This window comes from Elephantulus edwardii, unplaced genomic scaffold (genome assembly GCF_000299155.1).
Source record: "Elephantulus edwardii isolate Elephantulus edwardi_28Jun2011 unplaced genomic scaffold, EleEdw1.0 scaffold00061, whole genome shotgun sequence".
Taxonomy (NCBI): Eukaryota; Metazoa; Chordata; class Mammalia; order Macroscelidea; family Macroscelididae; genus Elephantulus; species Elephantulus edwardii.
The window spans coordinates 15,944,958-15,967,222 of NW_006399811.1; the positions used below are offsets into that span (position 1 = coordinate 15,944,958).

The window sequence follows — 22,265 nt, forward strand, 5'->3', positions numbered from 1 at the left end:
TCTCATCAACTGTGGTAGCAAGAAAAAAAGGATGATGACTGCCTAAAGAGAAGAAAATGGGACATAGGGGCACAGGGCCATGAGCATCTCCAGAGGGAGTGAGAATAGCACACAGCCCCTCTTTGCCCCAGAGCAGAAAGCAGATATATATTCCATAGCCCAGCTACACGGTACCTCTAGAGCCACACCGGCAGCAAGAGGCTCAATATTTCTTGTTGACTCATGGACTTTACTCAGAGTTGTGGTACCGAGAGTGGAGGTTATTAAGAAAGTAAGCTGGAGAGTGGAGGATACAAAGAATATCACCCAATGCAAGTCTAGGTTTTAGTCCAACAGTCCCAGTGTACAATTCCTAAATTATTCCAGGCTCCAGTTTCAATTCGGCAAGCAACTAACTATCCCTTCCGTCATCAAAGATAAGAACAGCAAAAACCTTTAAAAGTGGCCTTTATCTCAGGGCTCCTATGGTTACACTTTGCCACAGTTTCTCCACAGCAATACCGCAGTCTCCACCACAGTCAGCAGGGTCTTGCCACAAGGGTCTTGCTCCAGTCTCCCTCAATTCTTGATGCTTAATATGGAAAGTATTCTCTCTTATCCTAGTCCCACAGCTGTTGATGACTTGTAAGATCATGTGTCTGCAGTTAAGGTATCTGGAGGCAAGAGAGGGCTAAGACAACTGCTAAAAAAGCCAACTTTAGGCTAACACTACAGTCCCATGTTAAAATTACCTGATTGCAATAAAAGGTACTCTTGTCTTTCCTGCATGGTAAATAAGTAGGACACAATGGGAAGTCATTTAGAACCACAGAGATGTATACTAGAGTACATTTGAGGCTAAAGCACAAGTAAAACTTTAATGGACTTTTATTTTAATCTCCTTGATTATCAAATGAGAAGATTTGTGCTTCCATCTGGCTTCTTTAATTATTTTATTTTTTTTTTAAATCAAGGTCACATTCTGTACACCAAGGTTATCAACTTTGTTTCTTGGTTGATGTTTCAGTAGAAATTCTATAGAAGTGTCACAGTTCCTTAGAGAAGACACTTTTCCTATTAGTTTTATGAACGCCCCATTGCTAAATCTAGGAGATGTTTAAGATATCTCATTTTGTTATTATTTTCCTTCCAATCTTTTTAAGTTTCTAGGTTTTACAGGTGAGAGAGGACAGCTGTTTGTTTCTATTTATGTAGGACCACATGTAATTAAGTTTCTTATTATTTCTTCCAAATTGCAAATAGCACTTAAAACTAATGTACTTTTATTATAAGAGTAATATTACACTTATTATAAAAACAAAATACATTCTTAGTACTGTCTTTTTTGTGATAATGAAAATGTTGCATATATAAGGATTAATTCTCTGCCTTCAGAATTATTCGCTCAGTGAACCAAGAGGGGTGTGGTATACTTGAAAGGAATAGGGGCAGAGTAGGTCGTTTTCTTATGTGACCCTAGTTCTTTTCATCACAATCCTATGAGATGGTTAATGTTATCATTAAATACCATCATGTTGGTTTCAACTCATAGCAATCTCTCGTGTACAATAGATTGAAACCTTGTCCAATCCTTTGCTTTCCTCACAGTCTCAACTGTGCATAAGACCTTTGTTGCTGTCATAGTGTCTGTCCATCTCCTTGAGGCCCTTTCTCTCTATTTCTAATTTTCCAAGCATGATACACACACACACACACACACACACACACACACACACAGAGATAACATATCTAAAATACATGAGACCACGATTCACCATCCTTGCTTCTATGCCATACTCTGGCTGCATTTCTTCCAAGACCGAATTGTTTGCTCTCTTGGAAGTCCATGGTATTTTCAGTATTTTTGACCGAGATCATAATTCAAAGGCTATTATTCTTGATCAGTACATACAGTAGCTACTAGCATTTTTTATACCAGTAAGCAAACTGAAGCTTAGGAAAATGAAGCAAGTGGTCCAAGATTATTTGGAAACTAAGTAGCAGAGTTGGAATATGAATGTCATCCCCTCCAACTGCAGAGCATCGTTCATTCAGACTCTGCGAGTGAGAACCCTGTGCTGTAAAGTTGCCCTTCAGGAAGTTTGGGCTCTATTTCTGAGATGCTCAGCTTTTACTAATGGAAAGCTGGGGGAAATCCCTGGTTTGCTTCTTTTGTCTCTAAAATGAGGACTATGGCCAAGATGTCCTCTCAGAATTCAGTCAGATCATGTGTGTGTTACTAAAATGGATTTTAAAAAAATTAAAATACTGAAACGAGCAAGTCTCAACTGTACAGTTTAATGTCCCAATTTAATTTTATCCTGATTTCTATGAGTAGTTAGAAGATATCCTTTTTACACAGTGTTGACTACATCTACTTTAAAAAGAAACTGCCAACTGGCATGAAAAAGACCATTGATGTCATCTGTATACTTATGGTCCACTCTTTCTGAAATCAGTCGAATCACCCTGTTTCTACGGGTACAGAAGACAAGAGAAATGAAGATGTTGAGCCAACTAATTCTTCCTTTTAAATATTTTCTCTATTTCTGATTGTAGGGACCGAATGTTGATGTTTGAAGAACTCTCAGATATATTCTCAGACCATAATAACCATTTGACCAGCCGAGAACTACTGATGAAGGTAAGGATATTGGTGAGGGTATTGGGGTGCTATCAAGTTTATTTGAATTCCTAGTAATACCATCAGGATACAGTCTTTACAGAAGCAGATCAGTTTGTGGGTTTGAACCACAAGCCTTTCAGTTAGCAATCAGACACTTCCAGAGTACTCAGGAGCACTGCTAACTCCGGAAGTTTTGAAAGGAAGAGTAGCTTAAATGTTCCCTAAATTATTTTAGTCTCTGGAGAGAGCCTAAGGTGACTAGGTGGCAGAATTTTTGTTTATTTGTACAAAGTCTAAGAAGCTTGAGACTCAGAAAATCCAAAGTTCATTTCAGCTCTCTTCCACCCTCCTTGGTACCACCATTATGTAACCAGATTGTGAAACTTGTGTTCACACTTGTATTCTTTAACAAATTGCAAATACTGCTGGCACTTCCTGGTGAGTGAGAAGCTCTCCTTAGCAAATAGTTCTCAGCAAAATGGCTTTTAGAATGACAGAGCTCCGGCATACAAGTCCACATCCTTTTTTGGATTGAATTAATTATTGGATTGAATTGCATAGTCTCCAAGTCAGCAGTGTTTCTTTAGCATCATAAGTACTGATTTCTCACCTACGTGCTAGAGAAAGGTACAGGAGTTCTAGGATTCCAGCGTCACTTATTGTGACTTATTATTAAGTTCTAGTTTATACTGGCTCTGGCCATAAATGTTCCTTTTTCCACTATACCCCAACCTGATCTCAAGTCCACACCCCCAGAAAACTCCCCCTAGACATCCTACCCTAATCTTGCCTCATTTACATATCAGAAATAATCTAATCTTCATCAACATAACCTAATCTCACCTCAAGTTTTTGTTGTTGTTATGTGCCTTTGAGTAAGAGCAGATTCATAGCTGACCCTCCAGTTGGTTTTCATGACCGTAAATTGAATGGGAGAAGATTGCCCATCTTTCTCCTTTTGAGAGCAACTTTGACTGGTGGATGACTAAGCCTAACATGTGTCCTTAATATCCCCATGTAGGACATTACCCCAGTATGCCAGCGGTAAGTCTCAACCAGAGCACTTTAACACCCTCCCAGGAGCACAGCCTGCCACATCTATGTAGGCTTTAACTGGATCTGGTAACATGATATTAGTATGCTTGATTTGCTATTAGAGGTTGTTGTTGTTAGTTGTTGTATTTGTTGTTGATTTGCTATTGGACGTGGTTGTTAGTTGTTGTAAACACATTTTTTTTTCAGTGAGTACAGCACTTGTCCATCAGTTTGCTGTATGGAGGCAACTTGTGGGTTGCTTTGCTGCTGAAAACTATGCTACCAGTGTGTCAAATGCCAAAAGGACCCTCCATGGTGGATAGTTTTAGTAGAGCTCCCAAATTAAGACAGAGTCGGAAGCAGGATTTGCCATCCCCTTATTAAATAGCTGATCTCTGAAAACCCTGTGGATAGTAGAGGAACACAGATTTTATAGTATTAGAGGTAGGACCCAGACTGGAAGTCAGTCAAAATGAGGAAAAATAGTGGCAAACGTCCTTTAATAATTGGAACATGGAATGTACGAAGCATGAATGTTGGAAAACTAGAAATTGTGAAAAAGGAAATGGAATGTATGAACGTCTACATTCTAGGCATTAGTGAGATGAGACAGACTAGCTTTGGCCACTTTGAATCAAATAATCACATGTAATACTATGCTGGGAATAATGATGTTATAGTAAAAAAAATAAATATCAATTTCTATCTTGAGGTACAATATTGTGAGTGGTAGGATATTATTTATATGCATTCAAGGAAGACCTGTTAAATACGACTATTATTCAAATGTATGTTCCTATAGCTAAAGCCAAAGAGGAAGAAATTAAAAATTTTTATAAAATCTTCCAGTCTAAAATTTACCAAACATGCAATCAAGATACATTAATGATAATTGGTGCCTGGAATGAAAAAAGAATGGTAGTTGGAAAGTAGGGACTTGGTGACTGAAATGCGGCTAGAAATAGATTTATCAAATTTTGTATGTTCAATGATTTATTAATTTCAAATACCTTAAAAAAAAACATTTATGGCAACTTTACACATGGATCTCACCTGATGGACTGCATAGGAATCAGATTGACTGCATCTGTAGAAGGAATCATTGGAGAAGCTTAATATTAGCAGTCAGAACTAGGCCACAGGGTCATATTATCAATTACTCATGTGCAAGTTCAAATTGAGGCTGAATAAAAACAAAAGAGGTCTATGAGGACCAAAATAAGATTTCTTAAATCTATTCCACCTGAATTTCAAAATAATCTTAAGAATAGGTTTGAAGCCTTGAACACCAATGATAGAAGACCAGATGCGTTGGGATGACATCAAGGATATCGTCCATGATGAGACCAAGAGGTCATTACAAATATGGAGGAGAAAGAAAAACTGAAATGGATATCAGAAGAGACTCTGAAAATTGCACTAGACCATTGAGAGTTCAAAACAAAGAGAAATCATGACAAAGTAAAAGCACTGAGAAGCCAAAACAAAGAAAACATGCCAATAAAAGAGTTAAACAGAAGATTTCAAAGGGCAGATTGAGAAGACAAGCAAATTATTATAATGGAGTAAGTAGAGAACTGGAATTGGCAAGTAAAAAGAAAGTAACTCGCTCTGCATTTCTCAAGTTAATAGATCTGAAAAACAAATTCTAACCTCAAGTCACTATGTTGAAAGATGCTATGGGCAATATATTGAATGATCCAGGAGGCATCAAAGAAAGATGGGGTGAATACAGAGAGTCACTATATTAAAAACAAAGACTGACACTGAAAAATTTTAGGAAGTGCCATATGGGCAGGAGGCAGTGGTAATGAAGAAGGTTGAAGCTGTACTAAAGGCACTGGCAAAAACGAAGACCCAAGGAATCGATAACTACCAGCTGACGTCTTTCAGTGGATAGATGCAGCCCTGTATGTGCTCAGCAGTCTATGTCAGGAAATTTGGAGCACAGATGTATGGCCAATTGGAAGAGGTTTAATTTTGTTCTCAGTTTCCTGCCATTAGGCCACCAGAGCTCGCCTCTCTTCTTTTCTTTTCTTTCTTTTAAATGAAAATATTTTATTAAAATTAGTACTGAACTTTTATTCATGCCTGAAATGGTAAGGGGGAAGATAACATGAACTACACTCTTCAAATGCCAAGCATTAATTTTCCAATGTTCCTTCTTTATTTTGCATCTTTGATAGATACCTTTTCTCTTGAAAGTATTTTCCCCTTACACTCCCAGAGCAGATTAGATGTCTTCTTCTTTGCTCCAGGAAAAGCCCATCATCCTTCTGTCCTGGTACTTGTTACTGATCCATTGGAATTGCCTGTGTACTTGGTCTGCCTCTGTATTTGCCTATAAACTCTTGAGGGAAAGACTGATTATATCTTTTGCACTCTTCTATCCCTAATCCCTAATGTCATATCTGGTCTTTAGTTACCATGCACAAAAAATATTGTTTGATGACATGGATTAATGGACCCTATTGTCTTTGAGGCTTTAGCATCTTGCCCACTGTCAGCCCTTCTCGTTGGAGGGGATATGAGCAGGGCAGTGTTGCTGAGGTCTGACTTTGGATTTGGCCTACCTGATGAACTGCACACTTAAAAGGGCTTGTGGAGATCATATTACTCCCTGCTTCCCATCTCTCTGAATTTGCAGATTTTAAATGGAAACCCATCAGGCTGGAAGAAGATGGCTTAGTGGTCTCACTGTCAGTAATAAGAAGCTAGACTAACTGGAGCCACACATTCAAATCCCAGTAGCCCTGAGTCATCCTTCCAAAGCAGATAAATTGAATACAGTGCAGCTGGTGGCCCAGTGGAAGTTTTTTGGCTGAAACTTTAGAGGAAGGCTATATCTAGACATTAAGAATCCCATAAAACTTTCCTAAACAGAAGAGTTTACCCTCACACTCTAAGTTTCTATACATAGTTTACATCTCAAAGAAATTAAAACCTTGGCTCTGAATGAATGGGGTCTGTGCCTTGTCATTAATGTTGGTGAAATATTTTGAGCAGTCCTTGGGTATACGTAAGTCTTTTTCTAATCATCTTTGTTGATCATTCCTCATATGAACTATACAATTCTAGTTTAATTCTGTGCAATTTTTAAAAAGAAATTAAGATGCTTAGGTTCTCCAAATGACTGCTAAAGAAAACCTTTGTTTTCTGACAAAGGTGGCCTTTGTTTCTGATGTGGACTTATGGGTAGCTTGATCTTAAGTGACCTATCCTTCTCTTTTACATCTTGGTTGTTAGAATGTGCCGCTCTGTAATACCATGGCCCAGGCAGCATAATAATTCAGGAGAATCTGTGAGTTTCTTTAGAATGGTTGAATACTTTATAAAAAAATTATTTTTTTAAATATTTATTCTCAAAGATTATCTGAAGCCTGTTACATGTTTATGATTTCTGAAACAGATCATTTAAAACAGGTAAATCATAGAGTCCATAAATTTTAAAATAACAAGAAAGCATTAAATCTTCTTTGTTCTTTGAACCCTTGGTAAAAATTATCCCTGGTTAGTTTAACATAGACAACCTCTGTTGGAATCTAAAAGTTTGGGTATGAAGGAGATGTATGTTTAATGAAGTTCCCAAATACAACACAGTCAAACATGGAGCTAAATATTCATGCACCAGGGCAGTCATTTAATGCAGGAGACTATTGAAACCAAGAAGATCAGTTCGACTAACAATAGCCATTAACTCCAGAGCTGTAATGTGACAAGCTTTTATTGAGAAGCATCCAGTGCCCAGGTAACACTCTTGAAGGACAGCCCTTCTCAAGCTCTCTCCCACTCACCCCTGGGGTCCAAGAACAATCTAGATGAGGGCAGCTTACCAACCATAAATTAGATGGAAATACAAGTGAGACTCAGGTGAGAAATTTGGGTTAGAGGGAGGACAGAGTGAGAGAAGCAGGAGGAGGGAAGGGAAAGGTGGAAGTGAGGTGAAGTAAAGAAAGAGATATAGAATTTATCCAAACTTAGGTAATGACTGATGTCAAGGGCCAACCTTAACTGTCGATCCCAACTTATAGCAGCCCTATAGGACAGAGCAGAACTGTCTGTAGGATTTTCAAGGCTGTGCTCTTTGCAGAAGCAGATAGTGTCATCTTTTTTCCTGAAGTGCTGCTGGCAAGGTTGAACAACCATCCTTGTAGTCAGCAGCTGCATGTTTTCATCACGGCACCACCAGAGCTCCTGGTCGATGCCATGGGATTGGATACTTCCAAAGGCATAAGAAGACCAAGAACCAAATGACTCCTGCAGAAGGGGGAGGGGTCACTAAGAGATCACAGTAAAGGAGGCCAGGAGAGAACCAGAATGATGTAGTCACAAAATCCTGTGAAAAGTTTTAAGGAATCGATGTTGTGAGTCACAGTACAGCAAAAGGAGTCAGGGCTGAGGAAGGAAAAGTCTGAAACCACTGGAGGTGACAAATAAGTGGATCCTCAGGATGAACTGGCCCTCTCCCCTTAGATTACTGCAAGGGGTGGGGTCACGTTCTCATGAAGTCATGTACTCATCACGGGGTTGTGGGCTCCCACCTCTGATCTTCATCTCACTTCCCAGTGAGGAGATTGTCCAGCCCAGTCCTTTGAGATCCTTCCCATGTGATTCTTGTGGGTTTTTAGACTTACTGAAAACTCTTCCTAGCAATTTTAGACATACCAGCTATAATCTCTATATACTAAAAACTCTGCCTGTGATCAGGAGACTTAAAAGAGGCCAGAAGAACCTACAAATTGAAAAGATATTGAACAAAAACATTACGTTCAAGTCAGACATCACTGATTTCTCGCTAGCAGATTCTCAGAAATCTGGGACCAACTCACAACCACAGGACACAGGAAAATGGCTCACCTTTGACCACTTTCATTCATTCTCAGGGAAAACTTAGAAGTTGTAGATCATTCATTGGTAACTCTCTATATTATCATTTTTAATAAGGAGAATTAAGTAGATATTGAGTCACAGTGGGTTCTGCCCCCAGTGGAATGACAGGCTGTGTTGATGCTTCCCTGCCATCACTAAGGCTAAGACAATGAAAATATACATAAATAAAACAAGCTTCCTGTAGATGTATAGTAGTGGAAGGGCACATGCTCACATAGTATAATAAAACCAAGGAAAACTGACTATGGAAAAACTAATACAAACCAGGCATCAGAGGTTAAACACTACTGGATTGTGAAACTTGTCTCTCATTCATACAGTTCCTGGAAAATGAGAACTTAACAAGACTCTGAAACCACAAAAGCAACAACAGTTTATGTTCAGTCAGCAGACTCGAGATTAGTCATTGTGAAGAAGAGTTTGTTGTTACAGTAGAAGGGAGGAGCGGAAGGGCAGCCATCTGTCCTCGGGCACCGGGAGGAAGGATTGATTTGTCACGTTCCAGACCTCAGAGGCCACTTGGGAGGGTTGCTTGGGGGTGAAAGAGAGGGAATAGCTGATTGAAGGTTCTGACTTTCATGAATTAGTATTCTCCATGATACTGAACTTCCTCAAAAGCTTCCAGAATGGAAGTTTCACTCAGCCAAGAAATACCACGGAAAGAGTCATTCTTCTTTCACAGAATGCTGGCACGTCCATTTCAGGCCCAAGATCAAGAAATCCCAAAATGTACAAGACAGAGATCCCCATTTCTAGGACGTGTGATGACATGGAGTGGAATCTGGGAGGTGTGAAAATTGCCACCTGTCTTGTACTAATGGTTGATTTTATAATGACATTGAGGACTCTTTTATAAATTCTGAGGAGAGCCAGGATAATCTCAGACCACCAGGCTTCAGTATAAATAACCCACTTGCAACAAACTGTCACGCATTCAAATATTTGCATAATTGCATGCAGCTAAGAGAACCTTTGGAGGTCTTTAAAAAAAATAAGTTTCATTGAAGCTTAACTGGAGTACAAGAAATTACACATATTTTGAAAGTACTCTGAAAGCATTTAACCTGTGAAACTATCCTTATAATCAAGACACTAAACATATGATTCATGACCAAACATTCCCTAGTGTTCTTTTGAAATCTCTCCCTTATCTCTGCCCTTCAGTTGTCTTAGGCAGCCCTCTGAGCTGCTGTCTGTCAAACTAGATTAGTTTTGCATTTTCTAGAATTTTCTATAATTGTAACGGTACAGTGTTTATTTTGGGGGGGGGAAGGTGGTTCTGGCTTCTTCTGCTTAGGCTAATAATACTGACCTGTTTTTGTGTAGGGTGTCCTTTTTTTGGTTTTGGACATAACATTGAAACAGTTGGACTTGGCTTGTCTCTGGTGTCCACCTCCGTCAGGCTCCTCTTTTGTGCACTTCTGTTTTTTTAGGAAGGGACCTCAAAATTTGCAAACCTAGATAGCAGTGTGAAGGAAAACCAGAAGAGGACCCAGAGGCGGCTTCAGCTCCAGAAAGACATGGTACGTACAACCTTCCTTCCCAAGATCCCGTACGAGAGCGGCCCAGCATGGGAAGCTTCGTACTTTCAGCAGTGTTCTCTCTTTCCTCACTTCTTTTGTTCTGTTGTTATTGTTGTTGGGTGCCATCTAGTCAGAACCAGTCCATAACTGGCCCTCTACTAGACGCAGTAAATGGCATAGGAGGAGAGTGATTATTCCTGCATGGAGCAGCTGGTGGATTCAAACTATGTGTCTTTGAGATTTCATTGCAACTTCTCACCTCTAGGCCACCAGACCTCCCCATCGTACTCAGGGGAAAGGTGTTCTTATTGTTTTCTAGCCTATTAGGACATAAACTTGAATGTTTCAAATTAGTTGTTTTCTGTACTTTTTTTTTTAATTGGAGGTAAGGGAAGCACTGTAGGAGGTAAGCTGCTATCCTTTTTTTATCTTCATTTGCGACCCATGTATTTAGAAACTGCTACCATATCTGCCTCCTGGACTTGAGTTCACCCACATGGCAGATGAAGGCCTAGGGCACTCAACCTTGGGGTACTTGGTGTCCCAGAACCTGGTTCCCAAGGGTTTGGTCTTTGTCTTCAGACTTTGTTCTTTCGAACCCTCTAGTCATCTTCTAGCTCTCTGCTGGCCTAGTGGGTAAGGAGTTGCAATGGCCACACAAGGTCAGATGTTTGAAATCCACCAGCTCCTCCAAAGGAGAAAGATGGGTAGTCTCCTCCCATGCTGTTTGTAACCTCTGAAAACTCATTGGAGGATCAGCCAGGAGTTCTGACTCTGTGTCAAACGACAACTTGCAGAACCCAGGGACTAACTAAGCCTTTTCCATTTTTCAGTACTTTAGGGAGCACAGAGAATCCTAAACACACCTCCTCTTCGGCCTTGGAAAAAATGAAAGTTATTATCATCTTTTGCTTTATTTTAAGCTCTCCAAGTTTCTGGAACAGAAGAGGAGAAACCAAAGAAAGGAAATTAGAATCAATCGATCAGTCTGGAGTCTAAACATTCTCATCCCTGCTTGCTGATATGAGGAGGATTTTTTCTCCCTTGGCAAGCTGGTTATAAATCAGAAAGCTTGTTTTCAAATGCTAGGACTCCTTTGTGACACGAAGCCTGCACAACAGTCACGTTGCTTCAGACTTCTCTGGTTGTTCAAAGACAAGTTAAAAATAGCCATTACGAAGAAGAAAAAGATTATTTTCGTTCAGGATGAGACCTTGTCCACATAATGGGAGGACAAGCTGCAGCCGACAGTGAGTTCCTGAAGGACAAATGCCTTCCTGGTGCGAACCTCACGGAGCACTTCTGGCTCTGGGAACAACCAGACACATGCCAGACAGCCTGGCTCTGGCTCTGGCTCTGGCCTGGCTGACACTGCTTGGCTGTTAACATCTCATAATTGTCATGATGGGATTTAGGTGAAAGTGTCACAGAACCTTCTTCTTATTTCCCCCATCATATTGGCTAGTGAGTTAGTGGCCTGAAGAAGAGTAGCAAAGTGTTCAAAGGAAATTTAGAAATGAATAAAAAGTGTACCTCCAGTTAAAAGTTGCTAAGTCCCTGCCTTTATAGCTAAAGGGTCTTTTTTTCTCTTAATAAACTTTACATTTTTTGATTAATTTAGAATTACAGGAGAGTTGCTGAGACAGTCCACAGAGTTTCTGTAAATCCCTCCCTCGATGCCCTGTTGTTGATGTCTTACATAACTGTGGCATGTCTGTTACTGCCAAGAAACCGACACTGGTGTAATACAAATAGCTAAAAAGCTGGACTGTATTTGGATTTCACTGGTTTTCCATTAGCGTCCATTGTCTGTTCCAGGATCCTGCGAATGGTCTACGCTGCCTTTAGTTGTAATGTCTCCCCATTGTCTGTGTTTCTGGTCTGTCAGAGAGTTGGTGGCAGTTCCTGCCTTTCCTTGTTTTGTTTTGGGGTTGGTGCTTTGTTTTTTTTCTTTTAAGAACAAACTTGGACATCCTTTGAAGCCTTTCCTAAGTATTCTCAAGAAGATCCCCAATTGGGGTTTGTTGATGTGTTTACCTAGTAATTAAGTTCGGGTTATGGGTGTTAGGGTGGAATGTCATAGGTGAAGAAGTATTCTTCTCTTCAGATCACATCAAGGTGTGCATTATATCATCCTGACCATTTGCTATCGTGTCATTGGTGTGACTGATCAAGTTAACTTTCCTCATTCAGTTAAGGTGGAGGGTGCCAGGTTTTCCCCTTTGAAGTTAACCAATTTTTCCTTATCTTCCTCTGTTCTTTCATTATAGCTTAAAAGACCATTTTTCTAGTGGCCCTTCAGACTCTGTGGTACATACTTCTCTTCCATTGAGAAGCAACTCACTCTTCTACGGTTAGAATTAGTCACTGCTCTCCAGGCCGTTCTGAACTGTGGAGGGTCCACATGCTCTGAAAGAGAAGAGATGTTCCCTCCTGATCTTGGACCTAAGCTAAATATAAACTCAAATGTGGTCACACTTGAACATACGTGTAAAGTCTCCCACCTTTGAGGCTTTATTTTCTGAATTTGAAAGTTAAGCGTAATGGAGTTCCTTTCTTACCTGTGCAAGAGTTTTGCATTTTCATTCAAGCAAGTTAGCATCAATGGCTTTGAATTGGGTCTTTTTTTAAAATTTTATTTTATTATTTTTGTGTGCGTGTACCGTCAAATCAGATCTGACTGGTTCAGGAGGAGATTGCCCCTCCTTCCCCGGCAGAGCACCTGGTGGATTCGAACCGTGCGCCTCTGGGATTGTAGTTGCAGCTCCTTGCCACTAGGCCACCAGAGCTCCCCTTGAATTGGGTCTTGAATGCCTTGTAATTATTCTTTCTATTTTGTCAAGACTGACTTGGTCATTCAGTCAAAGGTTGTGGCTTCCATCTCCAAGAGCCAACCTGCTAAGGGCAGCCCAGAGCTCTGCTCCAGCATGGAGTTTGCTGAAACCCTTCCAATAACAGTAAGGGCAGCTTTGCTCTGATTGTTCCTTAGGGTCTGATGCAGGGAACTGTGCCCTACCTGGGGACCTTCCTGACCGACCTGACCATGCTTGATACTGCTCTTCAGGACTACATCGAGGTGAGTTCTGTGCAGGTGGTGGAACTCTGCCTGAATCCTCCTTCTTTAAAGCCCACAGAATGAGTTGGTTTCATTAATATGTATTGAGTGCCTACTATGTACAGTTTTGTGCTTGATACTATATTGTTGTTGTTTTGTGCCAACGAGTTAGAACTGACTCATCTCTGATCCTCTAGTAGGTTTTCAGAGATTGCAGGTTGCACAGGAGGAGACGTCCTGTCTTTTTCCTAGGGAGCCTCTTGTGGATTTGAACTGCATGGCTTTGGGTTGGCAGCACTACTTCTTACTACTCAGCCACCAGAGTAACAGTATGAGGGATTAAAAATCCCATAGAGGGTATATTTTAAAGCAGATAGAGACAGAGAGCAAAATTTAAGCTGAAATGCAGTGAGAAAAACAGGAAGGGTAAACTGGTGCATGAAGACCCTCGGCGCAATGGATTGGCACAGGGGCGGTATCAGTGGGCTCAGACGCAGCGGTGACTGTGAGGTTGATGCAACAGCAGGCAGTGGTTCCTCCTGTTGTGCATCAAGTCACTGGGAGTCAGAACTGACTCAGCAGCCTCTAACAGCCGATACTGAAGCGTAAGTGAAGATTCAGGGAGAAATGAGTGAGCATAATTCCATATGCAAGCACATGATCAAAGGCGTATGCAGGAGTAGGTCTGGGCAAGATGCATGTGGAGCTGAGATTACACCCTTAACATGGTATCAGGACACCTGGTGCGCTGAGTCTCAGCCTTGGCTTTTGTCTTTGTGAATTGTTGAGTTGAAGTCAGTTGTCTTCTTTTTTTCCTTAAAGTTCAACCTGTTCCAGAACTTCTCTCCTCTTTTCTCTCTCTTCCTGGGTCTGCTTTCTAGGGAATGGGAAAAGAGGTGCACGCTTCTTGTTAGCTGAAGTTCTTAGGTGTTAAATAGAGAAGAAATTTGAAATTAGGTTCAAAGAGTTCTTGCAGATCAAAGTTCAGCCATCTATCCAGCTATCACCTGCAATCCACTTGCGTTGATTCTATCATAATTAGAAGGAATAGTCATTATTTAACATACACCACCTTCCAAACTTACCATGAGTGTTGGGGACATGTTCATTCAGTTTGAGTTTCCCAAGTTCCACATGCGTTCACATCCTCTACCTCAGTTTGTCTCAGGAAACACGTAGCAGTGATGGGGAATTATTTAGAAGTGACTAATGATTTAGAAGAAGCTAAATTCAGCGTACTGAGCAATAGGAGTTGGGAGGATGAAGAATTGAAACTTAACTTTTATGATGTGTGTCAGAGTGACTTCCCTTTTGATAAACTACTGACAATTTGGTTTCCAGTATGAATCATTGACCATCTGATTTTGTTACTTTGGATCAAGAAAAGAAATATAATGGAGTATTTGCTTGCATAGTCTTCTTACTGGCTTGCAAATGTATTTGGGTTCTAATCTGTGAGGGGTTTTTTATTATTAATTAATCATGTAATTTAGTTTCAGATGATGCCAGACAAGGCTTTCTCTTCACTTTTCACTATTATAATGAAAAGAATGCCTGTTTTCTTAAAGTGAAGGATGCTTTCTTCTCATCCTCCATCGTATATAAAGCTTCATTAATAATTGTGACTTTATCACACCTTTGATCCATTTTAATGTGAACAGGACTGTGTTTCAGAGTAACTTTATTGGTTATTTTTTTTTCCCCTTCTCTCTCCCCAGGGCGGACTGATAAATTTTGAGAAAAGAAGAAGGGTAAGTAGAAGCCTATTGGCTGTGATTTTCCAGTTTACTTTTTCAAGACATGAAAGGGAAAAAAAAAAAAGAGAGAATGAATTGGGAACTTTTATTCTTCTGTAGAGAGAAAGACCCAAGTTAGCTTTTATCAGCCTTTTGTCATTACATTTGTGCTTGGTATGTTATTACATGTATCACCCAAGAATGGTAAAGGTATATGTTATCATCCTCAATTCCAGAGTAAGGGCAATCAAGACTCAAAAAAGATATAACAATATGATAAAGTCTTCTGATAACAGGGCCAAAGTCCAACCCCAGGTCGCCCCTCTCCACAGCCCTCACTTCTTTCCTTAACACTTCTCCTCTGCTCCAGCACAGGGAATCTCTGCTGTAGCATGTTCATGATACTTAGAAGAATGGGCAAAGAGTAAGTAAATAGTGATGATTCATCCTTGAGGATATACTAGAGAGAAGAAAGGGAGATGGCTTCATTGCTAAACCAGAAGCAACCAGGAGAGGAAAGGGAGATGGCTTCATTGCTAAACCAGAAGCAAACAAATAAACCCATAGCTGTCAAATCAGTTCTCACTCCTGGTGCCCATGAGAGAACAGAATAGAACTTCCTATTGGTTCTCCTAGGCTGCCATCTTTACAGAGCAGATTGCCATGTCTTTCTGCTGCACAGTGTCTGGTGGGTTTGAACTACTGACCATTCTGTTAGCAGATGAGTACTACTAACTCATTTTCTTCACTCTGATAGGTAGATAACTATATTTTGCCATTTCTACCAGCATAAGAACAAAAATTCAAAATCTATTTTAATTTCTCAGTGAGTTGTATAATAGTTCCCAATCCTGTTTTTTTTCTAAAAAAAAGATAAAATAAATTTTTGAAGACCTACTAGAGTTTTGTATTAAAATAGTATATTTAAATAGATATTTTAAAAACTCAAAGAGAAAGGAGTGAGCACAATAATGATTTTACCCCACGCTTCTGTCATTGTTCTGTGGTCATTCGTTTATTCTTTTGTTTCATAGATATTGATTCCATACTTAGCATGGGCCAGGCTCTATGATAGGCTTAGAGATTACAACTGAGGAAAAACAGGAAATGATAATATATCCTGGTAAAGCCTGTGAGTAGTATTGCAGGAGAATGGTGGAGGGCTGTTTCTTTACCACTTGTAGGGTCAAAGAAAAGGAGGAAATGACAATGAAGGTTTAACCAAAATGTCCTGAAGGGATTAACCAGGTAAAGATCATTCCGACAGGGAACTAACCTGAATAAATATAAAATTTCTGACCCTGGTATAGTAGCTTTTCTTCCTTAATGTGATATTAAATGTTTTCTGAGGATTTTGTTGTTGTTGTTATGTGCCGTCGAGTCGCCTGCGACTCATAGCGACCCTATGTACAACAGCCCTAAACTCTGCTCTGTCCTGTGCCAATCGCACTGTCTCTGACACTCCCATCCCAATTATCCCAGTCACTGAATCAATCCACCTCATAGAGGGCCTTCCTCTCCTGCGCCGTCCCTCCACCCTCCCAAGCATGATGTCCCTCTCCAAGGACCGGTCTCTCCTCACTACATGTCCGAAGTAAGTTAGACGGAGCCTCAGAATCCTTGCCTCCAAGGAGCCACCCGGTTTAACCCTCTCCAGGACAAATCTATTTGTTTTCCTAGCAGTCCATGGTATTCTCAGTACTCTTCTCCAGCACCACAGCTCAATACTACACCCAAAAGATGAAGTCTTTGGATAGGAAATTATGAACTGAAATATCTTGTTCTTGAATTTCTTCTGTTATCCCGTTGTTGTTGTTGTTATGTGCCATCAAGTCGTTTGCGACTCATAGCGACCCTATGTACAACAGCCCTAAACTGTGTTCTATCCTGTGCCAATCTCATTGCCTCTGACACACCCATCCCTATTACCCCAGTCACTGAATCAATCCTCCTCATAGAGGTTCTTCCCCTCCTGCGCTGTCCCTCTACTCTACCCAGCATGATGTCCCTATCTAAAGACCTGTCTCTCCTTACAACATGTCCAAAGTATGTCAGGCGAAGCCCCAGAATCCTTGCCTCCAAGGAGCAGCCTGGTTTAACCCTCTCTACGATGAATCTGTTTGTTTTCTTGGCAGTCCATGGTACATTCAATACTCTTCTCCAGCACCACGGCTCAAAGGCGTCAATTCTCCTTCTATCCTCCCTAGTCATTGTCCAACTCTCTGATGCATAGCAAGTGATTGCAAAAACCATGGCCTGTATCAGGTGCACCTTAGTCTCCAGAGAGACACCGTTGCTCTTGAGTACTTTAGAGAGGTCCCTAACCTCAGACTTTCCCACCACAATATATTTTTTTATTTCCTGGCTACTGGTGCCAAGAGTGTTGACCGTGGAGCCGAGCAAACTGAATGCAGAGCAGATTATCCGAGAGGCTGGGCTCTATGAGGAGAAGCGCGGCGTTAGGATTGGTGGACGATCTATCAACAATCTGCGTTATGTAGATAACACAACTTTGCTCGCTGAAACTGAGGAGGGCCTCATGCACTTACTGCAGAGGGTCAAGGACTGCAGCCTTCGGTATGGACTGAGGCTCAATGTCAAGAAGACAAAAATTCTCACCACCAGACCAATCAGTAGCATCAGGATGGATGGCGAAGAGATTGAGATTGTCATCTCCTAGAGAGATAAAATATGTAGATATAACCCCCCTGGTCACCCATATTTGTCTTTTAACTTCAGGATAATCCTGGAGGTTATCTTCTTTATTTTTTTTAGACCAGGATCTTAAATTTTTGGAAAGTTTGAGTATTAATCCTGAAGTTAAAACCCCTACTCTTTATAAACCAAACTTTCCTGAAGCATCTAAAGAAGTATAAATACTTTTGGGCATAATTATATCTTTGTTTCCCTTGTGAGCTTTCAGAGACTTGGTGAAGTGATTTACTGGAGTAGTAAAACTCCAAGGATCTAGGAAATTTAAACATTCAAGTTTATGAGGCCATGGATGTTTCGAAACTCAGCCCTACTGAAACCTACTGAGGAGGAAGAGTTGAGGAACATGGAGGAGAAGGGAATGTGGGTGGGAACCTTAGATGCCCCACTACTTAAAGCATTTTATTCCCTTAAGGAAATAGATATCTTTCTTATCCCTTAAGAAATACTAAACTTTTTTAAAAAAATCTCAGAATTTATGCCCAAAAAATGAAAACGGAAAAAGCAAAAGGAAATCTTTATGATCTACTGGTGACCAGTTAGGTTGCTGTGGTAGTTTCTTTATTTGTATGAATTAATTTTTCAGGAAGAAAATAAGACTGACGGTTACTTTTTGCTGTTCTGTCTGCTCCAGGAATTTGAAGTGATTGCCCAGATAAAGCTATTGCAATCTGCCTGCAACAGCTATTGCATGACCCCAGACCAGAAGTTCATCCAGTGGTTCCAGGGGCAGCAGCTTCTCACAGAGGAGGAGAGGTAGGCTGACATGTTGTATCTGCATCAGGGTGGAACTGAGGCATTAACAAGAGGAGTCCCACATCCAGTTGCTTATTTAGTCACTCATTCAACAATACAGGCAAACTTGGGAAAACTGGAGCCTGTCACATATTTTCCACTCAAAGAAGCAAGAGCAAAATAAAGAAAGAGGTTGCATCCTTTCAAAGGTAAAAAACTTGCTAGACGTGGGCAAAGAGGATGCTCCATCAAGATCCTTGGCTCTCTCTCAGTTTTCATTGTATATAGTGTGCGTCTGTGAGGCTCTGGCTCTGCGTCCTCCATTTCCAGAGGAACATGGTGTAGCAGGAATTGGTGTCACCAGAAGCTCTACTTTCAGATTCTTGCCTTGCCGTTGCATTCTCTCTGTAATGTTGAAAAAAAAAACCACTTAACTTTTCAGATCCTCAAGATGTTCTTCTACTATAAATGTGCACTTAAGAACTAAATGACATAATTCTTGAAAAAAACACTACTAAAATGTTAATCATTATTATTATTATTATCCTCATCATCCCCATTGGCACCACACCACATTTTTGTTTGGGTGTTTTTGTGTTTGCTGTTTGTTTGTTTAATTATTTTAACGTCAGGATTTCAGCTTTCAGTGTACAAGGGAGAGTCAGAATCATGAAGCCTTGAAAGTTGATGAGTAATTAAAATGCTATTAAGTGTTAAAGAACCTATGAGAAAGAATGCTTAACTTGGCCAAAGAAGAGGAGGTTGGGAATGAGGTATGGAAAATGTCATACAGGCCAAAATAACATTTGGCCCAGGCTGTGAGGAAGACATAAGGTTTTTCTAGGAGGAGAACGAGAGAAGAACATTCTAGACAGAAGAAAGAACATAACCACAGGCCTAGCAGCCTGGCACTTGGCATTTGGCAAAGAATAAGATCTCAAGTCTGGTGGGGACATAAGGGATTTGACAAGAGTGGTTGATAAGCATGGAAAAGTACTTTAACTCCAGTGCCGTCAGCTAGGGATCAGTCTTTACGCTGTGAGCCAAGCAAACCCATTGCTGTCAAGTTCATTCCGCCACATAGTGAGCCTCCATCTCGTTTCCAAAACTGTAAATCCTTACTGGACGAGACTGCCTGTTTTTCTCCCACAGAATAGTTGCCAAATTAGGTTATATGGGCTCCATTTGGTTCATTGCCTGTTTTCACATTTTTAAATGTTTGGGGGGGGTAAATTCAAAAGAAGACTAATAATTTACCGACACAGGACAATGATTTGAAATTCAAATGTCATTGTCTATAAATAAAGTTTTATTGGAATGCAAGTCATTCATTTACTCTTTGTCTGTGTTTGCTTTCATGCTTTAATGAAAGAGCTGAGTAATGACAACAGACACCATATGGCTTGCAAAGCCTGAAGTATTCACTGTCTCCTTCCTTACAGAAAAAATTTGCCAGTAGACCAGGGGATTTTTTTTTTAAATCCAGGGGATTTTCTTCACAGTTTATACCAGGGAGATTGAAAATGACAGCAAAATTGGTATTATGCCATTGTGGAAATGAAGGTTTAGAGAAGTATCATAAGTAGTAAGTGACAGAGTTTGTTCAAGTTCTGTTCAATCTTAGGTCTGGCTGACTCTATAGACTACGTTGCATAATGCTGGACAAACCACATGACCTCTCATAAACTTGCTTTTAATACTTGAAAACAAATTATTCCTTTTTATTTTGACATGGCTTGGTCCAAGGACATTAAAACTCAGTCTCTGATTCAGGTTTGCCCTTAGTTCCCTTTTATTCTCATTGCTGTCAAGTTAGAAACTCTCTGACCCTCTAGAGAGTTTTCGGAGGCTGCAAATTTCATGGGAGGAAATTGCCCATCTTTCTTCCACTGAGCAGCTGGTGGATTTAATCCATCCACCTTTGAGTGGGCTGCATGACTCCCCACCCATAAAGCTACCAGGACTCTCGTTCTTTAGTTAGTATGGGGAAAATAAAACATGACTTGCCTCTCTTCATATTTCTTAAATCATGGTTCATTTTTATAAACGAACTCTATCCCCTGTGCATGTTATTTTCACATATGAATGTACATACTGTGGCTTATGGTTTGGATCAGAAACCAGGCCCAAAGACCGGTTGTGTAACTGACTTGGTAATGATTAAAGGAATCTTGTTAAAACATACCCTATTTTCTCATGCTATTTATAAAAAAAAAACACCTACAACCTAAATTAGTGTTGAATAATCTCGATGTCAGTGAACACTTTTACTTGAGCAGATTCCTGGGATACATGTTTAGGTTTTACAAAACACCCATGATTAGCATTTTACCGAGTATTTGCCAACCCCCCCCCACCTATTCAGTAACCAAATACAGCTGCTCCCTAGACCCACCAGCATTCATAAAGGACATTTCAAATCAGAGAGAAATTCCCTTTGCATATGGGGTAGATTGATTTTCCTGGCAGATGAATGCCTGAATCTGGAGAAATGTTAACAAGAGATATTTTGTCATGTGAACACATCTTTTTCAGCTATATGCCTGTGTTAGTTTATAAAGGATGTCTTTCTTCTTTAATTTCTCTTGGGTAAAAAGTAGAGAGAAGGTATAATGTGCGTGTGCAGGGGAATAGGAGGGAAGCAGCAGAAAAGATCTACTTCTTCCCTGGCCTGACAGTAGATGAGAATGAGCAGGAAACAGAGTGGAGTTAAGATTTACGTGATGTCACTCTGTGTACAAACCTTTGCTTTTGAGGTTCCAGGACTCAGCTTAAGCTCAGTCTGTGTGCCTGTGGTGAGGAGGTAGGGAAGCTCAGTGAGAATGTGTAAACCCTGGCCTGAGGGCAGAGCTCGCTGACCCGTGTGACAGAACTCACAGGGTATAGCTTTACATTGATTGGTCAGGGCTTTCCTCCAAACCACAGGTACACGTGTTCCTCCATTCTTACACTCTGCTGAGTTTGGTGGGTGGAGGGAGGGGGGAAGGAAATGGGAAAGATCGGGGCGGGGGGGGGCACGGGGAGGGGGGAAGACAGGATAATGATGGTCCCATGGTGATGAATTTTATAAAACATAAGGCGTGAGAATGATTGTATGAGACAATGTGAACAAAGACTAGTATGAAACACAATGTATACAAACTTTGTAAACAAACCAAATTTTTAAAAGGTACGAAAACAAACCAAAACCCCCAGTTCTGCTCTCACAAACACCTCTCTCCCCCTCAGCTACGCCCTCTCCTGTGAGATTGAAGCAGCTGCTGACAGCAACGCCACCTCGCCCAAGCCTCGGAAGAGCATGGTGAAGAGGCTCAGCCTGTGAGTGTCCCCTGGTCCCCTGGGGCCCCCGGGGGTGCTGAGCAGGTCCAGTCAGAGATGGAGAAGGAAAGGCATTCCACAATGAGGCAGACTGAAGAATAAATAGCTCACATGACAAATGAGTTCATCATTTTGTCATAAACACAACCTAAACCATGTCATCCTTTTCCACTGCTTACACTGGTTTAAATCATTGTCTCCTCCCTGGATCACTCCAACAAGACCCCTATACACTACTACTGCCAACAACCTGTTCTACAGGATGGCCTTTAAAATATTATCCAGGGTGACCACATTGTGATGCTTCTTTGTTTAAAAGCCTCCAGTGGTTTTGAGATAAGTCCCAAATGGTTTCAAGGTAAGCCCCAGAGTCCATGTGCTAGCTTACTGCTCCTGTCTTCCAGACCAGCTTCCTCCCCTCAGTTCACCAAGGTCCTGTCACACCAGCCTTCTCCACACCAGAGCCTTTGCACTGACATTTGTACTGACTTTAGGGACTTTGCAAAGACATTTCCACGATCTGGGATGCTCATTCTCCATGATTAACTCCTTCATATAATGGCAAAAATATTGCCTCCTAAGCCATCACCCCTCTGAAGTTGCCATCTGCTGTAGTAGCTCTCAGTTATAATGACTTTTTTCTTTTAATGGAGTGT

At 40.7% G+C, this 22,265-nt stretch overlaps 1 protein-coding gene across 2 annotated transcripts in view; it reads left to right on the top strand.

Annotated features, from left to right (window-relative positions):
- RGL1 (ral guanine nucleotide dissociation stimulator-like 1) overlaps positions 1–22,265 on the top strand; it is a 439,254-nt gene that overhangs the window by 392,112 nt on the left and 24,877 nt on the right. For both annotated transcript variants that reach the window (XM_006887757.1, XM_006887758.1), the window contains 6 exons: positions 2,539–2,623; positions 9,964–10,053; positions 13,043–13,129; positions 14,827–14,859; positions 18,191–18,312; positions 21,520–21,609. In XM_006887757.1, the coding sequence (XP_006887819.1) occupies positions 2,539–2,623; positions 9,964–10,053; positions 13,043–13,129; positions 14,827–14,859; positions 18,191–18,312; positions 21,520–21,609 (507 nt within the window). The remainder of the gene's footprint in view (positions 1–2,538; positions 2,624–9,963; positions 10,054–13,042; positions 13,130–14,826; positions 14,860–18,190; positions 18,313–21,519; positions 21,610–22,265) is intronic.